Raw genomic sequence first — 20895 nt, 5'->3', positions numbered from 1 at the left:
ATGATTCTATCAATCTCTCAAGAGTCTTCATCACAAAGGATGACAGACCCATAGGACGAACATCTTTCGCGTTCGTGTTGTTAGGTTTTCCTGCTTTCTGAATGAAAATGACCTTCGTGACCCTCCATCCTACAGGTATATATGACATGCTGATACATTCCGAGTATATCTACATAAGCCAAGGAACCAGTCCATCAGATAACAGCCCAAAAGATATTGCTTAGACATCATGTAGTTATGTCTTCGCACTGGTAGGATCTTTGTCTCCTGATGGAGGTGGCACATATAAGAACTGAGGAAACAGTTCGTCGCAGTTCGGAGGGCGGCATTCTGACAGATCTGAATAATATTCCACTGCGTGTCACAAAGCTGACGAGACCACACTGGCGCTGCATAACTTACCACAGACCGACCAATTGCTTTGTACGTGGTCAACAAGGTTTCTTTGTCTGCACTCCAAGTGCTGCCAGCAAGTGGCTTGAGGACCTTGTTTCTACTTTTGACTTTATCGCAAATTGCTGTGGCATGTGGGGAGAATGTGTAAGAGCTCTCAAATGTGACGCCAAGTATTTTGGGACACTTGATGGTCGGAATAATTTCTCCATCGACCATCACAGTCATCTCAGTATTCACCTCACGCGTATTTGTACTGAACAATGTGGCTGAAGATTTGGTGGCGGATATCTTCAGATTTTTTACAGCGAAATATGAGGCAAGTGCGTTGAGGTAGACGTTCAACCTATCGCAGGCAGATGTTAACAATGGGTGGGGACCTGATGCCGTGATCGTACAATCGTCCGCATATGATACGATCTCTATGCCTTCTGGATGGGGTGGAATGGAGGATAGCTAGAGGTTAAACAGTGCCGAAGATATCACCCCGCCTTATGGAATTCCCTGTTTCACTCTACGGTACTTCGACTTCTTACCATATATTCCACTCGGGACAAGTAATGCCTCAAGCGTCTTTGCTACTGGTGAGAGAAGAGAAATCGGTCTGTACGACTCCCCCATACTCGGGTCTTTTCCAGGCTTCAGTAGCGGGACCACTCTGCCCATTTTCCAGTCATCGGGAACTATAAGAGTGTTCATAGACAGGTTAAGGACAGTGGTAAGTTACTCAACTCCAGGTGAATCCAGATTATTCAACATCAATTCGGAGATTCCGTCGGGACCCACCGCCTTAGATGATTTGGCACCACGGATGACATTCGTAACTTCGTCCGCGGTAAATTGTGATGGCTGTTCATCGGCTCGGAGACCACGATTACGGCGAATGGCTCTCCTCCTTGCCCTGTCTCTCTCGGGATGCACAATATATTGACGGTTGACCAATCTGACGCATCTCTTCGGATCAGTCACGGTTATTTCGCCAAAAGTGACTGAGGTCCGGTCATCCCGTCTACCGGGGTTCGAGAGTGACTTAACCGTAGGCCTCAGTTTGCCTACACCGGTGCCTAAGTTACATTGCTCCAAGTGTTCCAGCCACAAATTCCGCTTATGTTCGTTGACTACCCTGTTTATTTCCAGATTCAGCTCGCTGATTCTGATTCTAATCCCATCACGCTGGTCTGCGAGTTCTACTGCTTGCGCCGGGAAATTGGGTCGCACTTGTGGTATTCGACCGGCTGGTATAAAGCGAGCGGCTGCTGCGTTGATGATGTCTCGGAATTTCCTCTCGGCCAATAGCACATCAGAGGGGGGTGGCAATTCACTGAATCGGCGATTGGTATACTCTCTGAAGCCCAATCGGCCCTCTTGTGATTGATAAATGTCCGGCGCTCAGAGGTTATGAAGTCGGGTGGTCGGTCGATGGTGAGAATTATGGGGAGGTGGTCTGACCCCAAAGAGATGACAACTTGCCAGGATACGTCACTCAGGAGATCAGGGAATGCAATGGAGATGTAGGGAAGAATGCCATGACTTGTGATGCACATTAAATTCCCCTAGAAACAGACGATTATGACCAGATAGCAACCCACTTATGTCGGTTATTGAGGAAACGTGGTGCGTTAAATTGGCCCACCTTCGTCTTCCTCGTGGAAGGCAGATTTCAGTCTACTCTGGGTTAACATTGAGACCTCTGAGTCTAGCCCAGTCATATGCCCTATGCAAGACCCTTTCGGCCTTCTTCATAGCTCGTTCGGATCCTTTCCCCTTAGACGTATTATAACATCGTCGGGTTCAGCAGACGGGTTCAACTCCCTCCTCAGTCAGCATCCGTAATAGGTCATTTATGGTGGTCACCCATAGGAGTGGCGATAAAATGCCCCCCCTGTGGCGTGCCCTGTGCCATTTTCTCCCTTATATTTATGCCATGGGACACACAATTTATCCACCTGTTCCTTAGCATATGGTTTATCCAGTCTCTAAGGACCGGCTCCACCCGGTACTGGTCTAAGAATTGGATCAGTGTGTCGGTCCGCACATTGTTAAAAGGCCCCTCGATGACAATGCATACCACCAGTGTGTACGTTTTGGCATCGAAGAATTCTTCTATTTTATGCAAAACCTCGTGCAGGGCAGTCTCCACCGACATTCCCTTGACATAGGCATGCTCTTTGTATTTGAACAGTTCGCTGGATGTCATACTCTTTATCATGGTGTCCACAATACGTTCCATGGCTTTGAGTAGAAAGGACGTAAGGGTTTGTAGGCCTTTGGTGTCGCATAACTTGCCTTGCCGGGCTTGGGTAAAACACCACCCTTGTCTCCCGCCAGGCTTTCGGAGTATATCCAAGTCCTATGCACGCTGTGATAATGTTGGCCAGACGAGGCGCCAGATAGTCTGCCTCTTTCTGCAGTAACGAGGGAAATATTCCATCAGATCCGTCCGGGTGACTTAAATGGTTTGAAGCTCCTCAAGGATTCCTTCACCATAAATTCCGTTATTGTAAACCTTCGATCAACATCATTATTCCAAGATTCCGGTGTCTCCGAGACCCTTTGTGTCCTGTGGAAAATGGGTTTTCATGGGTTTCAAAAGCCTCAACATGTCCTCCGTTGTCTTTGCTCTCATTCCCATGTCGTCTACTAAAGTTTCAGTTTGGACATGGGTTTTTGAGAGAAACTTTTTTTAATCTTGGCGGTGTCATTAACGCTATCGACCTGTTCGCAGAAAAGCTTCCAGGAGCCACGTTTTGCCTCTCTTGGTAATCTTATTGTATTCCTTGAGCCGTGTGTAATAGACGTCCCAATGAACTTCCGAATTTTTACGACGTGCTGTGTTAAAAAGTCTGCAGACCTATTCCCCAATATTGCGAATCTCCCCGGTTATCCAGGGTTTTTCATGGGCTGATTTCCTTTCCCGAAGAGGACAACTATCTTCGAAGGACCCCATCATTGTCGTAATCCTGTTGACATTTTCGTCAATGTTTTCTATGCTTGGACCTTCACTTAATTGTTAATAAAAACGAACTACGTAAACCTCATATTCATTTTCTTATAGGTTATTTGTCTTTTCGTGAAAGCTATAAGACTTGACACTCCGTTTTAGATTTGTATGATTTAAAAAAAACCATAATAGCAAAATTTTTTCACACAAATATAATTCAAAGTGGTTTGTGACTGACCTTTTTTAATATCCAAATGAAATAAACGTTATTTTAGTCATTAATAGCCAAAATAGTCGGTCTACCAAATTGAAAAAACGTCCACTGAAAGGTTACTAGATCGTTCGGGCATTTCTCACTCTATTGTATGTGTGCGTGTGTTTCTAGCTTACTTTGGTTTTTGGTGACATGCGTAACAGACAATTTGGTCTGGTCAAAATTCTCTGCAGTTCTTTGGTGAGGACGCTCGGATCACGTTTAAGAAGAGGTGCAGGAGCAGGAGCGACATTTCTATTGCATCTCCCGATCTCCTGAGTGACAAGTCGTCATTTCTTTGGGATCACTGATTGGATCGGCTTTAGAGAGTATAATCGCCGCATCAGTGAGCATGTCTTACAAAGAGTGATCTGAGCTGCAGTTGCCAGTTACTGAGAGGAAATTTCATGACATCATTAACTTTGCAGCTGCTCGCTTTATACCAACCGGTCGAATATCCCAAGTGCATCCCAATTTCCAGCGCTCGTAGACGAGCGTGATGAGATTCGTTGCAGCTGAATCTGGAATTTAATAGGATAGTCAACGAATATAAGCGGAACATGTGGCTAGAACACTTCAAGCAACGTAACTTAGATGCCGGTTTAAGCAAGCCGTGGTCTACTGTTAAGTAACTCTCGAACCAGGGTAAAAGGGATCATAGGACTTCAGTCACTTTTGGCGACGTAACTTTGACTGACCCGAAGAGATGCACCAGGTTGTTCAACCGTCAATTGATATTGAGAGTCTTGAGAATGAAAGGGCTAGGAGAAGAGCTATCCGCCCAATCCATGGTCTTCGAGCCGATGGATAACCATCACAATTTATCGTGGACGAAGTTACAAATTTTATCCGTGGCGCCAAGTCATCAAGGCGTTGGGCCCGACGGAATTTCTAAACGTACGCGATTTCTGGAACATGGGCAAAGTGGTCCCGCTACTGAAGCCTGGAAAGAACCAGATACAGGTAGTCAAACAGACCGATCTCCTTCCTCTCACTAGTAGCAAAGACGCTTGAAGTTATTGGGGCCTTTAAATAACCAATGGCCATCTTGTTCCCGTGGCGATCGGTCCTTTGGACCGGAACGAGCTTGTCCACCTACAAGGATCGCCACGTCCACATGAAAATGTGGCTACAACAACGCTTGAGGGACTAAACCTCCCGAGCCTCGTTGGAGAATTTCCGCTCAACGACCATCAGCATTGATTTCGTACACTGCACCACAGACTTTCGCCGAAGCTTCAATCAGCCCAGGCCATGTAATAGGACGGTTCTCATGGAACTGGAAGCGTTCGACACGGTCAGCCATACCAAACTATTTGAGGACATCGTCAATACGTCCCTACAGCCAGGCCTGAAACGCTGAGCCACGGATTATTTTTGTGGTTGCCAGTCGATTGTTGAATTTGGGGATAAAAAACCACGTAAAGTGAAACAAGTCCCTCAAGGCTAGTGATATTTCCAGCAAGGTTTAACCTCTGCCCCTCCAGACGGCATTGACATCGTATCATATGCTGGCCGTTGTACGATCATGGTTTGGAAGCTGAAAGTATAGATTTTTAGCAACCAAATCTTTTAAATATACTCTATTTGAACATTTGTGGTTTAACGACGAGTTTGAATGAGCTTCAAGTACTCTGTCATAAAAAAAAATTGATTTAATTTGTTTGTCAGAAACCCACCTGACCGAAAGCATCGAAGATAATGAGCTACATAACTATTTTATTTTAAGATGCAATAGCACATCTAGACATACTGGTGGTGTTTGCTTTTATATAAATAACAAATGGCAATATGAAGTAATCGAATGTTGTAACGGACAGTTGGATATGGTGGCTAAAAATAAAGATGAAATGTATGAATGAAGCATATACATTAGTCGGCGTCTACAGAACACCACAGAGGCAGAATTTAGCTGAAACGATATTCACTGATTTTTTGGGTCAAAGATTGAGAATTTTGGTGCTGAAGAAAAAGTATTGATTGTGGGCGACTTTTATATCAACTGGCTTGGGGATAACAATATTCACAAAATTAAATTGGAGGCAATACTAAATGACAATTATTTCAAGCAACCAGTAATGGAACCAACTAGAATAACGAAAACCTCTTGCACGTTAATTGATTAAGTAGTTTCAAATATTAATGATGTATCTGCTAAAAATAACCACAAAATGAAAATAAGTGATCATGAATCAATAGAGATTGAAATTCCAGTAGGAAGTAGCTTGATCAATCAGAACGAAAAAAAATTTGCGTTGCCCAAAAAGTAATTGCGGATTTTTCATATAGTCGGCGTTGACAAATTTTTTCACAGCTTGTGACTCTGTAATTGCATTCTTTCTTCTGTCAGTTATCAGCTGTTACTCAGCTGTGTTTAGCTTGCTTTAGAAAAAAAGTGTAAAAAAAGTATATTTGATTAACGTTCATTCTAAGTTTTATTAAAAATGCATTTACTTTCTTTTAAAAAATCCGCAATTACTTTTTGGGCAACCCAATACAATTCTTAAGTTATAATCACAATTTGTTTCATAACAATCTCTTATATAGCAATATAAATAACATTTCCCCGGATCAAAGTTGCCAAGAAATAAGTTTTGCATTGATTGAAACTTTAACAGACGCTACTACACCAATGACAAAAATGAAGGCGCTAAATAAAAGAAAAACAGCACCATGTTATAATTACAGTATACAGGCGATGAAAAACATAAAAATAAGTTTATATCAAAGAGCTATATGGTTAAACAGCAATGTAAATTGGCAAGAATACAGGCGTTACAGAAATTTATAGAAAACTTACATTCACAAAGCAAAAAGTAATTACATTAATAATAAAATTACACAGTGCTCCGACCAAAAAAATATTTGGAGAGCCATAAAAGTACTCATTCTAAAACAAGATATATCAACAATTAAGGAATTTTTTTTGATGGAAAATGTTACAAGCGAGAACAAGAAATTGCAAATGTGCCCAACAACTTCTTCATAGACAGTATAAGGCAAATAGTAGATAGCGTACCAGCTGAAACGTTTCAGAACTTTATTAAAACGAGCCAAATTTAAATTTGATATACCAGAAAAAAAAATATACTCAAAATCACGAATAATAATAAAAAAGACCAGAATTTTCTATCGGTAAAAATTATGTTAGAAAATTACGATATAATTGGAAATCATCTACACAGAGTAATAGAATCTTCAATGAATGAGGGAGTATTCCCAGAATGTCTGAAAGAATCAATAATTATATCAATAATTACCAATTCAAAAAGTTAAAAATTCCAAAAACCCTCAAGAAATTCGACCAGTCAACACACTACCAATAATAAGTAAAATCATAGAGAAAATTGTGCATCATCAATTGAACGAATATTTTGAAATGAACAATCTTTTAAATGAGACGCAATTTGGATTAAGAGAAAAACATGGCTGTGAATCCCTGTTAAATTTTGAAGTTGCCCAATGGAAAACGGATGTCGGAAAGAAAAAGTGTGTAGTAGCGGTTATTCTGGATTTGAAACGAGCCTTCGAAACAGTCGATAGGAAAAAAAGCTTAACAGATACGGTGTTGAAGGAAAAGAGCTAAATTGGTTTCAAAGCTATCTACAAAATAGAAAACAAAAACTAAATGTGGTAATTTCACATCTATGCCAGTCATTGTTAGCACGGGAGTGCCCCAAGGGGCTGTATTGGGAATATTACTTTTTCTAATATACATAAACGATTTGACCGAGGCAATGATATGTATGAAGAAGATCCAAACATTTGCATTGCCAAACAAAACGAAGAACTGGAAAAAGTGGCAAAATATCTAAAAATTAATAAAATGAAGCTGAATTCAACTAAAACTAAAGCAAAGTTATAAACGGAAACGCAACGGAGAATATTATAATTGAAAATTCAATAATAGAGAAAGTGAAGCAGATAAAGTATCTTGGCATTATCGTCGATAAGCATTTTAAATTTGACAAACACTTTGAATTTGTATGTAAAAAAATAGCAAAAAAGGTGGCATTCTTGGGAAGAATAAGAAAGAATATATCAAAGAAAACTTTAATTCGAATTTACAATACAATAATAAAGCCTCACTTTAAATACTGTTCAACATTACATTTCTTAGGAAGCAATACAATGAAGGAACGACTCCAAAAACTACAAAATCGTGCCATGAGATGTATTTTAAGATGTAGCAGAATGGAGCATGTAACATGTATGCTAGAAAACTTGCAGTAGATGTCGGTAAATCAGTTGATGTCAATGAAAGCATTAATTTTCATTTCATTTAAAGCCAAAAATGGGATGTTGCCAAAATATGTTCAAAATCATTTAACGTATGTTTCTGATGTACAACCATACAATTTACCCAGTTTACACGATTTTAGATTACAACTTCATAGATCTAATTTTTGTCAAAGCTTAATATTTTATAAGATATTTAATCAACTTCCTGTAGAATTAAAAACTGAAACAATTTTAAAATCTTTATGCGCAATATAATTTTCTATGTTAAACAAAATTTCTAATTTATAAAATCAGAACTCAAAAAATTTTGTATTATCTAATGGCTTAGAAAAGAAATAAATAAATAAAATAAATGATGAGTATTAAGACATCACACCGTGGGTGTTAAGGGTGCCCACAATAAATATATTCCTGACGGCATTAAATTATGATTGGTACATCCGCGCGGCAATCACTGGGTAGCCCCAATCACAATGCCCACTGAAGGGACATTTTGGATCGGTAGGGGATCAAGGGGCCTTTGTCCCAGAAATGGACTTCAGAATCTCAATCGTTTGAGTATTCGAAGAACATCAAGTGTCCCAAAATACTTGGCGTCACATTTGACAGCTCTTACACGTTCTCCCCACATGCCACAGCAATGTGCGATAAAGTCAAAAGTAGAAAAAAGGTCCTCAAGTCCCTTGCCGGCAGCACTTGGGGTGCAGGCAAAGAAACCTGGTTGACCACGTACAAGGCAATTGGCCAGTCTTGGTAAGTTATGGAGCGCCAGTGTGGTCTCGTCAGATTTGTGAATGCCGCCCTACGAACTGCGACGCGCTGTCTCCTCAGTTCTCATGTGTTCTCCATCAGGAGACAAAGATCCTACCAGTGCGAAGAAATAACTACATGCTGTCTAAGCAATACCTTTTGGGCTGTTATCGCATCCAAATCATCATCTTATGGATAGATATCCACCGCCCAGAAGACTTAGGGTAGATCTACATGATCTAGAGCGTAAGGTTCAGCGCTACAAGAGAGAACCTCTAGATCAAGCGGCATATCAAGCAGGTCTAAACAACATTCATGCAGACACTGTAGCAGATGCGGTAAATGGCTACCGGGTGAATATAGTCCTTGGAGAACGACCGCCTCCCATTGCACCTGAAGAAATTGACCTCCCACGGCAAACTAGAGTAGTTCTGGCTCAATTACGTTTCGGTAGATGCAGCCGCATCAACTCCAACAGAGCAAGGATTGGTGTCGATGTGCAAGATGTTTATCCCGACTGTATCCAGGGACCACACGATACACGTCACCTGTATAACTGCCCAGCCAGACCCACATGACTCAGACCCAGATCCCTGTGGACGCACCACATCTTAGTGGCAGAGTTCCTGGGTCTTGACACTCAACAGAATCAAGCAGACGAAAGATAGAACATAACAAACTACTACAACAACAACATTTGTGAGGTATCCTGCCATGTTAAAACTTATCTACCAAGTGGTGTCGTTATGCGGCACCCCGTTCGGACACGGCATAAAAAAGGAGGCCCCTTATCATTGAGCTTAAGCATTGACCGGACTGCACTCATTGATATGAGAGAAGTATCCGCTGTTCATAAATGGAATGTTCATGGAAAATTTAGTTTAGTAGACCTAACAAAAGTTTTGACCTTTTGAAAAGAATAGAATATCATATTTTAGTACCAATTTCAACAATAAAAATCCTTTTCGTCGTTAATGGCAATATAAACTTAACTGAGAACCGAGATATCTTAAAATAACATGTAATATTGCATTTAACCGGTTTATAGTTTAAGTTTATTAATACATATACATACATAAGTGTCAAGACTGCGAGTTAATGTTTAAAATGTGATTTATTGATATAAAAGTATGTGTTTATTAAAATACAAGAAATAAAGAAATTCAGTAATACACGACACGTCTTCTCTCATTCGCGGCTCAATGACAACTGTCAACCGTCGTTGACAACTCGGCCTCTCCTGACTCCTCGTCGACCCTAGACGGATGGTCCTCTTCATCAGAATTGGCATCAAGATGTGGGCTACTGTAACACCATGGTTTCATGTGGTCATTTGACATGACATTGCAATATCTTCGCTGGGTTAAACTTAAGTCCGGTAGATCCTCGACGAGGTATCGATCGTTTCCCAATGTTCGTGTGATGATATAAGGCCCCTTATACTTCGGGTCCAACTTGTGTGACTGTCCTGTAGCTTGTGGAACACAATCGATAACCACCAAATCTCCTTCTTTATATTGAGTTGGTTTGACATGACGGGTGTCATATCGTAACTTCCATTTCTCTCTTTGGGCATTAATATTAGCTGCAGCTTGTTCTCGTTTGTCTTGTAGTCTTCAAGATTTGGTTCATCACTCAATGCTTGGATGATTCGGTTGCAACTGACATCTCTTGGATTAAAATTGAAGATAAGTTCATTTGGAGTGAACTTCGACGTAGAATTGGGTTGAGAATTAATACTCCATTGAATTGTTGGGATTTTACTGTCCCATTCTTTGTTTTCATCCGTTAGACACCACAGAGCATTCAAAAACGTCTGGTTGGCCCTTTCGGCTTGGCCATTTGCCCTTGGCGTCCTCACCGCTGTTTGGATATGCTGAATGCCATTTACTTCTATAAATCGCTGGAACTCTACTGACGTAAATGCTGTTCCCTTGTCAGATACTATCCGACGTGGCTGACCGAAGATTGACATTACTTCTTGTAATGCTGTGATAACTGGGGTAGTCTTCGTGTTTCTTGTAGGTTTAATTATCGTGTACTTAGTAAAAGAGCATACAATGACCAACACGTACAGAAATCCTCTTTTGCTCTTTGGAAATGGCCCCAAATGGTCGATGTTGATACTTCTGAATGGTATTGGTATTATTTCCTCGACATGTAATTCACCTTCGGGGTTTCCCCCTTTAACTTTTCTGTAGCAGCATTCGGGACACGATGAGATATAGGATTTTACATACCTTCTCATTCTTGGGAACCAGAAATCTTTCTGTAGTCGGTTTAAAGTCTTTTCTATGCTGAAATGACCTACATCATCATGACACGCCTTGGTTATTCGCCATGACTTTCTCTGGAATAACCATTGGCTTTAAATCTCCTATCTTTCGGAACAGTCTTCCGTTTTCCATAAAGTAATCCGTTCGTATCTGAGCAAATTCACCGTCGTCTGCTGCAGAACATCCACTAAGGACTTTGGCAATATTTCATAGCTTCGCGTCAAACATTTGGAGTTGGTAACGCCAATCGTTTACGTTCGCGTTAATGACTAATACTTTGTCTGCAACCGTTTCCGTTTCGATCGGTGGTAAAGTTGGACTGCGGCTCATACCATCCACATGCGTCATCTTCGCCCCGGATCGATGTACCATGGTGTAGTCAAACCCTTGTAGCTTAAACCACCACCTTGCAATACGCGGTGGCAATGGAGTCGTCGCTTTCGTAGTTGCCACAGCGTTACAATCCGTTACAATGCGGAAGAGTTTTCCCAATAAATATATTCTGAATCTCTCCACAGTTTCAACAATCGCCAAAACTTTTAGTTCGTGACTGGTATATTGACTTTCTGCTTCCGAACATCTACGGCTATAGTAGAATACAGGCCGGAGTGCCGTGCCTTCAACATCTGCCTGGAACAATATACCTGACAATCCAATGGCACTGGCATCCGTATGCACTTCATGTTCCTTTCCGGGATCAAATAGGGTCAGCAAAGGTTGGGACGTAATCTTAGATTTTAGCACTTCAAATGCTTCTTCTTGCTCCGCTTGCCATGAAAATTGTACATCCTTCTTTAAAAGCCTCGTTAACGGCATAGCTATATGGCTGTAATTGTGGACAAACTTTCGGAAAAAGTTGGTGATACCTAAAAACCTTCTGACATCGGATACATTTCCAGGACGTGGAAATTCTTTTATACATTTCGTCTTCTCTTCGCCAGGACTTATCCCTTCAGAGCTTATTATGTGTCCCAAGAAATTCACGGTTTTCCTCATAAATGAACATTTCGGCGGTCTCAGTGTCAAACCCTCCTCTTGAACGGTTGCCAAAAATTCCGTTAACACTTGGATTCCATCTTCGACCGTTTTGCTCGGTATTATCACCTCGTCCACATAACTTACGATGTTCTTTCGATGGTCTAATCTTCTTATAATTTGCGTAATCATTTCCTGGAATACCATGGGCGCATTCGTTAAGCCAAAAGGCATGACGTTGTATTCATAAAGCCCCTCTGGTGTTATGAATGCAGTGTACTTTTTGCATTCCTCTTTATGGGTATCTGATAGTGGCCTGAAGTCATATCCAAAGTGGTGAAATACTTGTTTCCCGCCAATAACGACAACTGTTCCTCGGCCACTGGCATAGAATATTGCTTTTTGATCGTTACAGCATTTAACGCACGGAAGTCAGTACACATACGACTTTCACCATTAGACTTCTTCACCAATAAAACTGAGGCGGCATATGGGGAGTTACTTTGACGAATAATCCCACAACGTAGCAGCTTGTCTATGATGTCAGATAACGTTTGCCGTTGACTGAATGGAACTTGGTACCTCTTACCAACTACCGGAGTATCCGTGGATACCGATATTTCCATACAGGTATTCTTACATCGTCCTAGGTCTTCTAAGTTTTCTGCAAAACACTCTTTGTGTGACATAAGCAAATTGTTTAGGGTGTCCTTGTATACCTCACCGATGTCTTCGCCAATGTCAAATTTGTTTGTTTCTGCAGCTTCGACTTTCAAAATTCCGTACTCAATTGTTAGACGCTTGTCTTGCTTGCATAGCACATCTCTGCCCAACAGAACATCATATGGCATTAGTTCATCAGGAACCACAAAAATAGAAACTTTCGTAAGATCCTCGTCTATCATAATGTCGCATTCAACCATTTCTTTTGGCTTCGATTACAGATCCACCAAATCCTTTCATTCTCTTTAACGTTGGTTTACAATTTGCGTTCACCGGGACTGCAGATTCTTTAATCAGGGTGAAGTCACTTCCCGTATCCACGAAACCCAGAAACTTTTCCTTATTTATCGTTACCTCCTTCATCACAGGTGGGCATGACTCTACACTTGGGTCACCGGACATTGCAGCTACATTTGTCCCTTTAGACTTACACTGAGATGCCTCATGTCCGACCTTCGAACAGCTTGTACATTTTAGTCTTCTTTGAGGTTGTGGGCAGTTCGTAGATATGTGCCCAAAATTATTACAATTGAAACATTTTGGCCCTTTGCTTCTAGCACCAGATGTAACATTCACATTTCTTCCCTCGTCGTCACCGCTTTGTTGCACCTTCCTCATGACCACTGTCGTCGTTGGCAACCCTTCGAGTGACCTAAGCAGTTCGTTGCAGGTTTGAAGATTCATGGCCAAAAGCGTTCTTGTTAATCCATTGTCATTCAAGCCATTGATAACATATGACACAATGGATTGATCATCGATGACTCCTTTTCTTCCAATAGCCAGCATCGAGTAGTAGTATTGAACTAATGACTCACCTGGGGTCCGTCGTCTAGACATCAATTCACGATGAATATCGGCAATACTTACTCGGCATGGAAAATCTTTGAAGAACACTCGCTTAAATTTCTCCCAAGTCGTTACTATAGGAAGAGCGTCTATCCACATCTTGGCAACGCCTTTCATTTTGTGATGTACTGCAAACAATGATGTTTGATCTGACCAAGCATGCATTTGTCTTAGCTTTTCAATTTTGTCAATAAATTGCGTGGATGTGACCGTTTGATTGATGGGGTCAAAATCTGGTAGCATCACAATATAATCCTTCAAACAACCTGATGTATTTGTGGTTGTTGCTTGGTTTCCACTTGGCGGTAAACTACCACAATTCTGCACATGAGTACGGCTTGTCGTACCTTCACTTCTTCCAGAATTCACCGTCAATTGCTGTACACTTTGCGCCAAAGACATCACCACGCTTCGCAATTCTGCCATTTGCCTTTGCATTGAATTTTCATTGGTCTCGGCCTCATCAAACCCTCGGAAATCATCCTGCGATTCATTATCGTCGATTTCTACTTCGTCTGATCCGCATAAAGCCATTAGAGCAGCAATCTTATCAGCCTTATTTCCCGATTGCGGTAAATTCCTTTCCCTTAGAAGTTCGTTCAATTGTGCCACCTTTAATGAATTTAACTTTGCTTTCATTCCTAAAGCTTAGTTTTTCTTCCTTTCGATTCTAGAAAGTACTTTTCTTCGTCTAATCCTCTAGAGTACTCAATCACTTTTTTCCCAAAACAGCCGTTAATTTTTCCGTCTTGGTCTTGTGTTACTCGCTTAATAGTTCTCGTTAAGAAATTTGCAAAACTCTTCTTGAAGCAGCCGTTGACTTGCTTTTTGTTTTGATCTCGTGTTTCTCCTTTTTTTTCCGCACACACATGCAAACACAAAACTCGTTGCACTCCCTTGTGAGTGACGAAATTCACTTTTGAATTCCTCTCGTGTGTCTGTGTGGCTGTCAATGATACTTGTTCCGTTGAATTTAGTCGTGTATTCTCCCTTATTTCAGCCGTGTATCCTAAACACACATAAAACAGTGGCGTTGATTTATTTCAATAAAATAAACTCCAAACTTGGATCTCTTATTCCGATCCCACTTCTGAATTTGTCAAGACTGCGAGTTAATGTTTAAAATGTGATTTATTGATATAAAAGTATGTGTTTATTAAAATACAAGAAATAAAGAAATTCAGTAATACACGACACGTCTTCTCTCATTCGCGGCTCAATGACAACTGTCAACCGTCGTTGACATAAGTATATATACCATCTATAGACTTAATATAAAAAAAAATTGGCCAGACTGTTGTTGTAGCCACATTTGTATGTGGAGGTGACGATCCTCGTCAAGCTGCTGTAGGTGAGCACGCTCGTACCGGTCCAAGGGACCGATCGCCGCGGGAACATATGGGCCACTGGTCATTTAAAGGCGCCAAAAACTGCCTTGTCATATTGACATCATAGTCACCCAGTATTTATGCAAGAGCCGGCGCCTCCCGGCTTCTCACTGAGACTCTCCGCTCGATTGTCCGGCTTCTCACTGAGACTCGCCGCTGATTGTCCGCGACTGCAGTTCCAGCTACTCCATATGGAGCACTTCACTATCCGCAACATGTGGGCAGCGTTACTGTTGTGCCACTTTAGTATCAAATTTGACACCTTTTTTGGCCACTTGTGTGCCACTTTTTTATTTTGATACTTAATGCCATACTTTTAACATTTTTGGATAAGTGAGTAATTGACCATCGTTTCCTAAATATCTCGTTTAACAAGTTTTCTAAAGATTTGTAGTGCTAACAAAAGGTAAGGTAGCCGCCAATGAAGTTGCCGTTGAAAAATCTTTGAAATCACTTTTGGAGTCAAAAAGTTCTTGCTCGGAATGGTAGATGTAGTTCAAATGGGTTAAACAGGATATAGATACAAAGAGACCATTATGCATTGCATGCAAACAACTTTTGATAAATCAAAAGACTCACTTGGTTCGACACGGTTAAAAAACATCTCGAGAATTTTAAAAATATATCAGAAAGACAAAAAATGCAGATTGCTGATTTCTTTCCAAACCCTGGTACTGCATTCGAGAAAAGTGTCACTATAGCCGAAAACAAGCTTGTGGTTCGTATGATAATGGAGAACCAATCGTTTTAATCCATGGACAAGCTTTCAAAATATCATTGCTCGATATATCCAGATTCGTCTATAGCGAAATCGGTACGTAAGTAATAAATCAATTCATCTTAAAAAATATATTTTCTATAGGTATTTGAAGGTTACTTGCAGTCGCACCAAATCAAAAGATGTTGCATTGTTATGAAGCGAGACAAGTTTAGCAGTATTATCGACGAAACTACGGATATCTCCACGGAAAAATGTTTGGTAATGGTGGTTAGACAATTCGACGCGCAAAAAGGAAAAACAAAGGATTCATTTTTTAAATTAATGCAGCCATCAACTGGGTCAGGAGAAGGAACTTGTGATGCCGTATTGACTGCATTGGAACAAAACGAAATTCCCTTTGCAAATTTTATTGGGTTCTCTACTGATAATGGTTCCACGATAGTAGGAAAAAAAGCGGAGTGGCAGCATAATTGAAACAAAAAATCCCGCACTTATTTCATATTGCTCGCGTTTGTCATTCCCTCAATTTAATTAACAGTTCATCTTTAAAATGCATTTCGAGTGCTGCGGAAGTTGCTTAGAGATGTTTATAACTTTTTTAAAAGTGCAAAACGACAGACTGAGTATAAGGATCTGCAAAATATTTTTGATGTTCCCAAGCACAAACTTTTAAGACTCAGCGATACCAGATGTCTTTCTTTCGAATCTGTATCAAAAAGAATATTGGAACAATGGGAAGTGGTGGAGCATTATTTCAAAAGAGAAAAACTGAAGGAAAAGCCAAACAAAAATGAAAAATATTAATAGAATTACAGAGGAATTAACAACTGTAAATAAAATATATTTAAAGTTTTTAGTTTACATTCTTAAAACAATGAATGCCCTAAATAGAACATTCAACAAGTGAGTCATCGCAAATTGTTTTCCTCATTTACTTAACAAAGGAAACTATTCTACAAATGTTTAAAAATTTTTTGAAGAAGAGTTATATTGCCCGTCAGGATATAACCGATATCGATTACAAAAATTCTTCGCATATTAAAGATATTAAAGAAATATATATTGGCCTAGAATCCGAATCACTAATTCGTTCTGAAAACATCTCAGAAAACAATATTTAAACGATTAAAACTAACATACTTAAATGTTATCAAACTGTTTGTGATCAAATTTTATCAAGAATTGATAAAAAAAATAAAAAAAAACTGATAAATTTAAGATTTTTAGACCCATGTCACTTGAAATCTAACGGTGATATTAATTCTTTTGACATAGTAAATGAATTTAAAGAACTTATAAAAAATCTAGAGGATTTTATAATTGAACTTAAGTTATTGGAAAGCAAATCTAAAAAGCTATCGAGAAATATCTGAAACTGCAAAAATTCTGGTTTAAAATAGGAAATAAAAAAAAACATTTGAATGAGCATCTGTTTCCTGACTTATATGAATTTGCGAAATACGTATTAACTTTGCCCCATAGCAGTGCTGGCCCAGAGCGTATTTTTCGAAGCTTACATTAATGAAAAACAAATTAATAATTAGACTTAAAGCCGATACTTGCCATTCAATGCTTTCAACTCTTAATTTAGTTGACAAGGATTGGTCCCTAACGATGATCTCATTACAAATTACAGGAAAAATGTTACAAAGATGTAAACAAAAATATAACTTAAGTATTTTAACACCCACCACCGCAACTCGTAAAAAAATTTCTAAAATCTACAAATACATATTCTGTAGATCAATTTTGCGAAGTCCGTTCAAATTTTAATTTGGCTTTCTGGTTTCAAAATTTACGGTGGTGGATATCTAAGATTCGGATTGGCGAACTTAATTTAATGGACCTTTTATGTTATTTATAAAAGAACTGAATTATTTGTTTTTGTTATACACGTTTTATTTTTGTTTTTATGAAAAATATTGTGCCAAATTGTGGACCAAATTTGTTTTTCTTTTTGTTACCCCAAGTGCATGTTTTTGTGCCACTTTTCTAAAAAAAATAAGCCACTTTTTTTTACAAATGACACTTTCTGTGCCACTATTTGAAAATTTTCATCGGTAACGCTGCCTGAGGACGCCCGGTAGCTCGCAGCTAAGCTTCTCGTGAAAGCTATTGGCACAACAGAGATTCAAGCTCAAAGTTCCAGCCGGTGTGCGGTAAGTTATGCAACTATATGTCAGAATGCCACTCTTCGAACTGCGACGGGCTGACTACCCAATACTCACGTGAACCACAGAAATAAATTCATGATGTCTAAGCAATACCTTCTGAGCTGTTATCGGAAGGACCATCCTTGGAGAAAGACCGCCACCTGAAGAAATTGACACCGATTGTGACCTGGACCACACGACACACGTCACCTTTTTAATTACCCAGCCAAACTCGACTAAGAACCGGAATTGTAGAACAATATTCTGACAAAAATTTCTCCGAATTCTAACTTTATGCCTATGTTTAGACACTAGCAACAAAGACGGTAACACAAGTTTCGTCACTGTCAAACATCTTCAGTTTTTTTTTTTAATTTTGAGATGATAACCAACTTTTTTGCCCAAAATGCAAGAGCTCGATTTGCATGACATGTGGTTTCAACAAGACGGTGCCGCATGCCACAGAGCATGCGTAACAATGGACTTCTTGAGATGCGAGTTCGATTAATATTTTATTTCACGTTCGGGACCGGTCAATTGGCCGGCTAGATCGTGCGATGTGGGGCCATGTTAAAGCTCAATTTAGGCCTTGGAAGACGACATGGAAACATATATTCGTGAGATATCGCCCGAAATGTTGGAATGAGTTTGCCAAAATTGGACTAATAATCTTCAAACATTAAATTATATGGACCGTACTATCGATTCAAATAAAGTTTTCAATTTTCTGAATTTTATATTTTTTTGGAAAACATTCCTATAGCTCTTAAACCCTTAATTAAAAAGGGGTTTCTTTTTTAAGGCCGGTCATGATATTTGCTTTTCTATTCTAAATAGATTGATAGATCTGATAGATCTTCAATGTAAATGGAAACAATAACCATAGTTCTAAGCTGGATGGTATCCATCAAGGAATCATTAAAATCTATCAAATTTTGATTTATTTTTTTATAGAAGGAACATGAAAAAGGGACTTACCATTGGAATGTGAGGCTTTACTGCCTCTGGACAACGTATTATAAAAGCTTCGCAGGCTTGTAAACAAAACTCCCGCAATTCATCATCGTCCTGCTGACTGTAACGTTCAAGTAGTGCCATTGTGCGATTAATATGATTACAAAAACGATAACCAGATTGTCGGCTAAAGAAAAGCTTCAATTAGATTCCTTTAAATATGTAAATTAAAAAAATAGTGTCTTACCAAATAGAAGCTAAACATTGAATATATGTTCGGACGTCCGTTTGACTTTGAGACTCTTCTAATCCATCTAATAAATGATCAACTACGCCATTGTAAGCATTTGTGTTGGACAGGGTGAGAAGATGCGAAAGGGACACGATCGTGCGTTTACGAACAGCCTGCCGCGGCGACGACAACTGCGGAACAAGCGCCTTTAGTATAGTGTTATGGAATGGAACTAAAAGTTCTCCAAAGCGCGACAGCAAATCGGAAAGTATGTCGAGAGATTCTAATTTAACAGATACATCCTCTTTTTCTATAGCATTACTAAGCTTTCCAGTTATACGTTGACAAACATTAGGTGCCAGAGAGTTTGAAGCTTGCGGAAGCTCTGATATCACAGTTTTTAAACCAATGCTGGATATATCGCGTAACTGTTCAGTATTAGATATCATATTGGCGCACAGAGAATCAACTATAGTTTCAACCTGGTTCTCTTTGACTTTATTTACCAAAGGTCCCAAACACTTAACAGCCAAATTTTGAACTTCGCCATTTTTATCCTCAAGTAATTTTAGCACCATTCTCACAACTTTCTTTTCGGATTCATCGTCCAATTTAATACTATCCTTTTGCAGTTCAGTCATCAAGTCGTTTGTGGCCATAAACCGAAAGTCCTTATCATTGGACGTCATCTAACATAAAAAAACTTCGAAAAATTAAAGATGTTTCTCCAAAACTACGACAATTCACCTTTTCCAATAAGTTAGCTATCTGATATTGGTGTGAACCCATTTTTCTTCTGTTTTCAATAGTTTTTCGCAGTAAAATACCTCAGCAAATGAAAACTTAAATATGGTACACCCAGAATAAAAAAAACACCGGCGACGACTCCCAAATTCAGCAACGGTTAGAGCAAACCTAAAACGGAACATACTGTGTTAATGTCTGTCAAATAAAAACGACAATAAAATTGGGACGATTACACTCAAGGCGGATTTAAAAATGTGGTCTCACGCGCACAGCTGTAAACAGCCGGCCAGGTTTGACAGTAGATTTTTGTTTGCATTCTCTTTGTTGTTATCTTCTTTTTCGCATATTCTCTGCTCGTGTATGCCAAGTACACACACAAATTTCTTTGTGTGTGTATGTTGGCCAAGACAAATTTAGCAGGTAGGAGCAGTGGGCCAACAACAAAAAATCAAGTGCACTATCTGTCAAAATCAGTGATTAGTGCAACTCTGATTTTGAGTATGTTGCTAGTTTGCGCCATATTTGAGTATGTTACTAGTTTACGCCATATTTCTTTGTTGTATGTGCTGTGGTTTTTAACTATAAAACACACACACAACCGAACGTTATGATATATCGTTGACAGATAGTGTACTCCGCGAGAAAAAATTGTACTCAGTTGTTCGCTGTACACTACCTGGGTAAATTTGACTTGTGTGTTGGCAAAACGTCGATCAGCTTGATGGCAAGATGGCGTACTGCACTGCAAATTTTAACTTAAGGGTTGGCACCCGGATTTACAAAACTTAAAACATGTTCATAGCATGCCACAATTAAGAGGTAATGTCAATTCCATGGCAGCCGGTTGTACGTACCGGATTGACCCGATGGAGTTATCTATCGGCAAGGGCTGCCGCCTCAGTGTACAACACACTGCTACAACAATAACAACAAGTATTGTCATTAGCACAACAACAAAATTAAATTGAAATGTCAAAGTGGTTTTCGAAATAAACATTATTTCACAACTTATCTTTTTCAAATGTGTTATATATTTTTATTTTCATTATTATAACACTGTTTTGTTGCTTATGTGTAAAATATCGGATAAAAGAGAAAAACTATTTAATATTTTAGGAAAAAATCACAGCTGTGTTATCAAGCCTTTGATATTTAGATTTACTACAAAATTAAATAAAAATATTAAAAAAAATTTGTACTCAGTTGTTCGCATGGCCTCACCTTATAAGTGCATCCTGTGTTTACAGTAGGTTTATTTGACAGTTATATAATGCCAATCTTTCACTAACTTTTTTTTACTC

The 20895-nt window shown here is 39.4% G+C and overlaps 1 protein-coding gene across 1 annotated transcript in view; it reads right to left on the bottom strand.

The window, feature by feature from the left end:
* The window catches only part of LOC106094540 (cullin-associated NEDD8-dissociated protein 1), a 183183-nt gene extending 163432 nt beyond the window's left edge, over window positions 1-19751 (bottom strand). Inside the window, exons 1-3 of the mRNA XM_059366116.1 lie at window positions 19595-19751; window positions 18863-19536; window positions 18640-18802 (exon numbers count right to left, since the gene is read on the bottom strand). Of these exons, the coding sequence (XP_059222099.1) occupies window positions 18640-18802; window positions 18863-19536; window positions 19595-19636 (879 nt within the window). The 5' untranslated portion in view covers window positions 19637-19751. The remainder of the gene's footprint in view (window positions 1-18639; window positions 18803-18862; window positions 19537-19594) is intronic.
* Window positions 19752-20895: the final 1144 nt, after the last annotated feature.

The sequence above is a fragment of the Stomoxys calcitrans genome, chromosome 3 (genome assembly GCF_963082655.1).
Source record: "Stomoxys calcitrans chromosome 3, idStoCalc2.1, whole genome shotgun sequence".
NCBI lineage: Eukaryota > Metazoa > Arthropoda > Insecta > Diptera > Muscidae > Stomoxys > Stomoxys calcitrans.
Note: the sequence above shows the minus strand (reverse complement) of the source record. Positions and strands in the feature narration are given on the sequence as shown.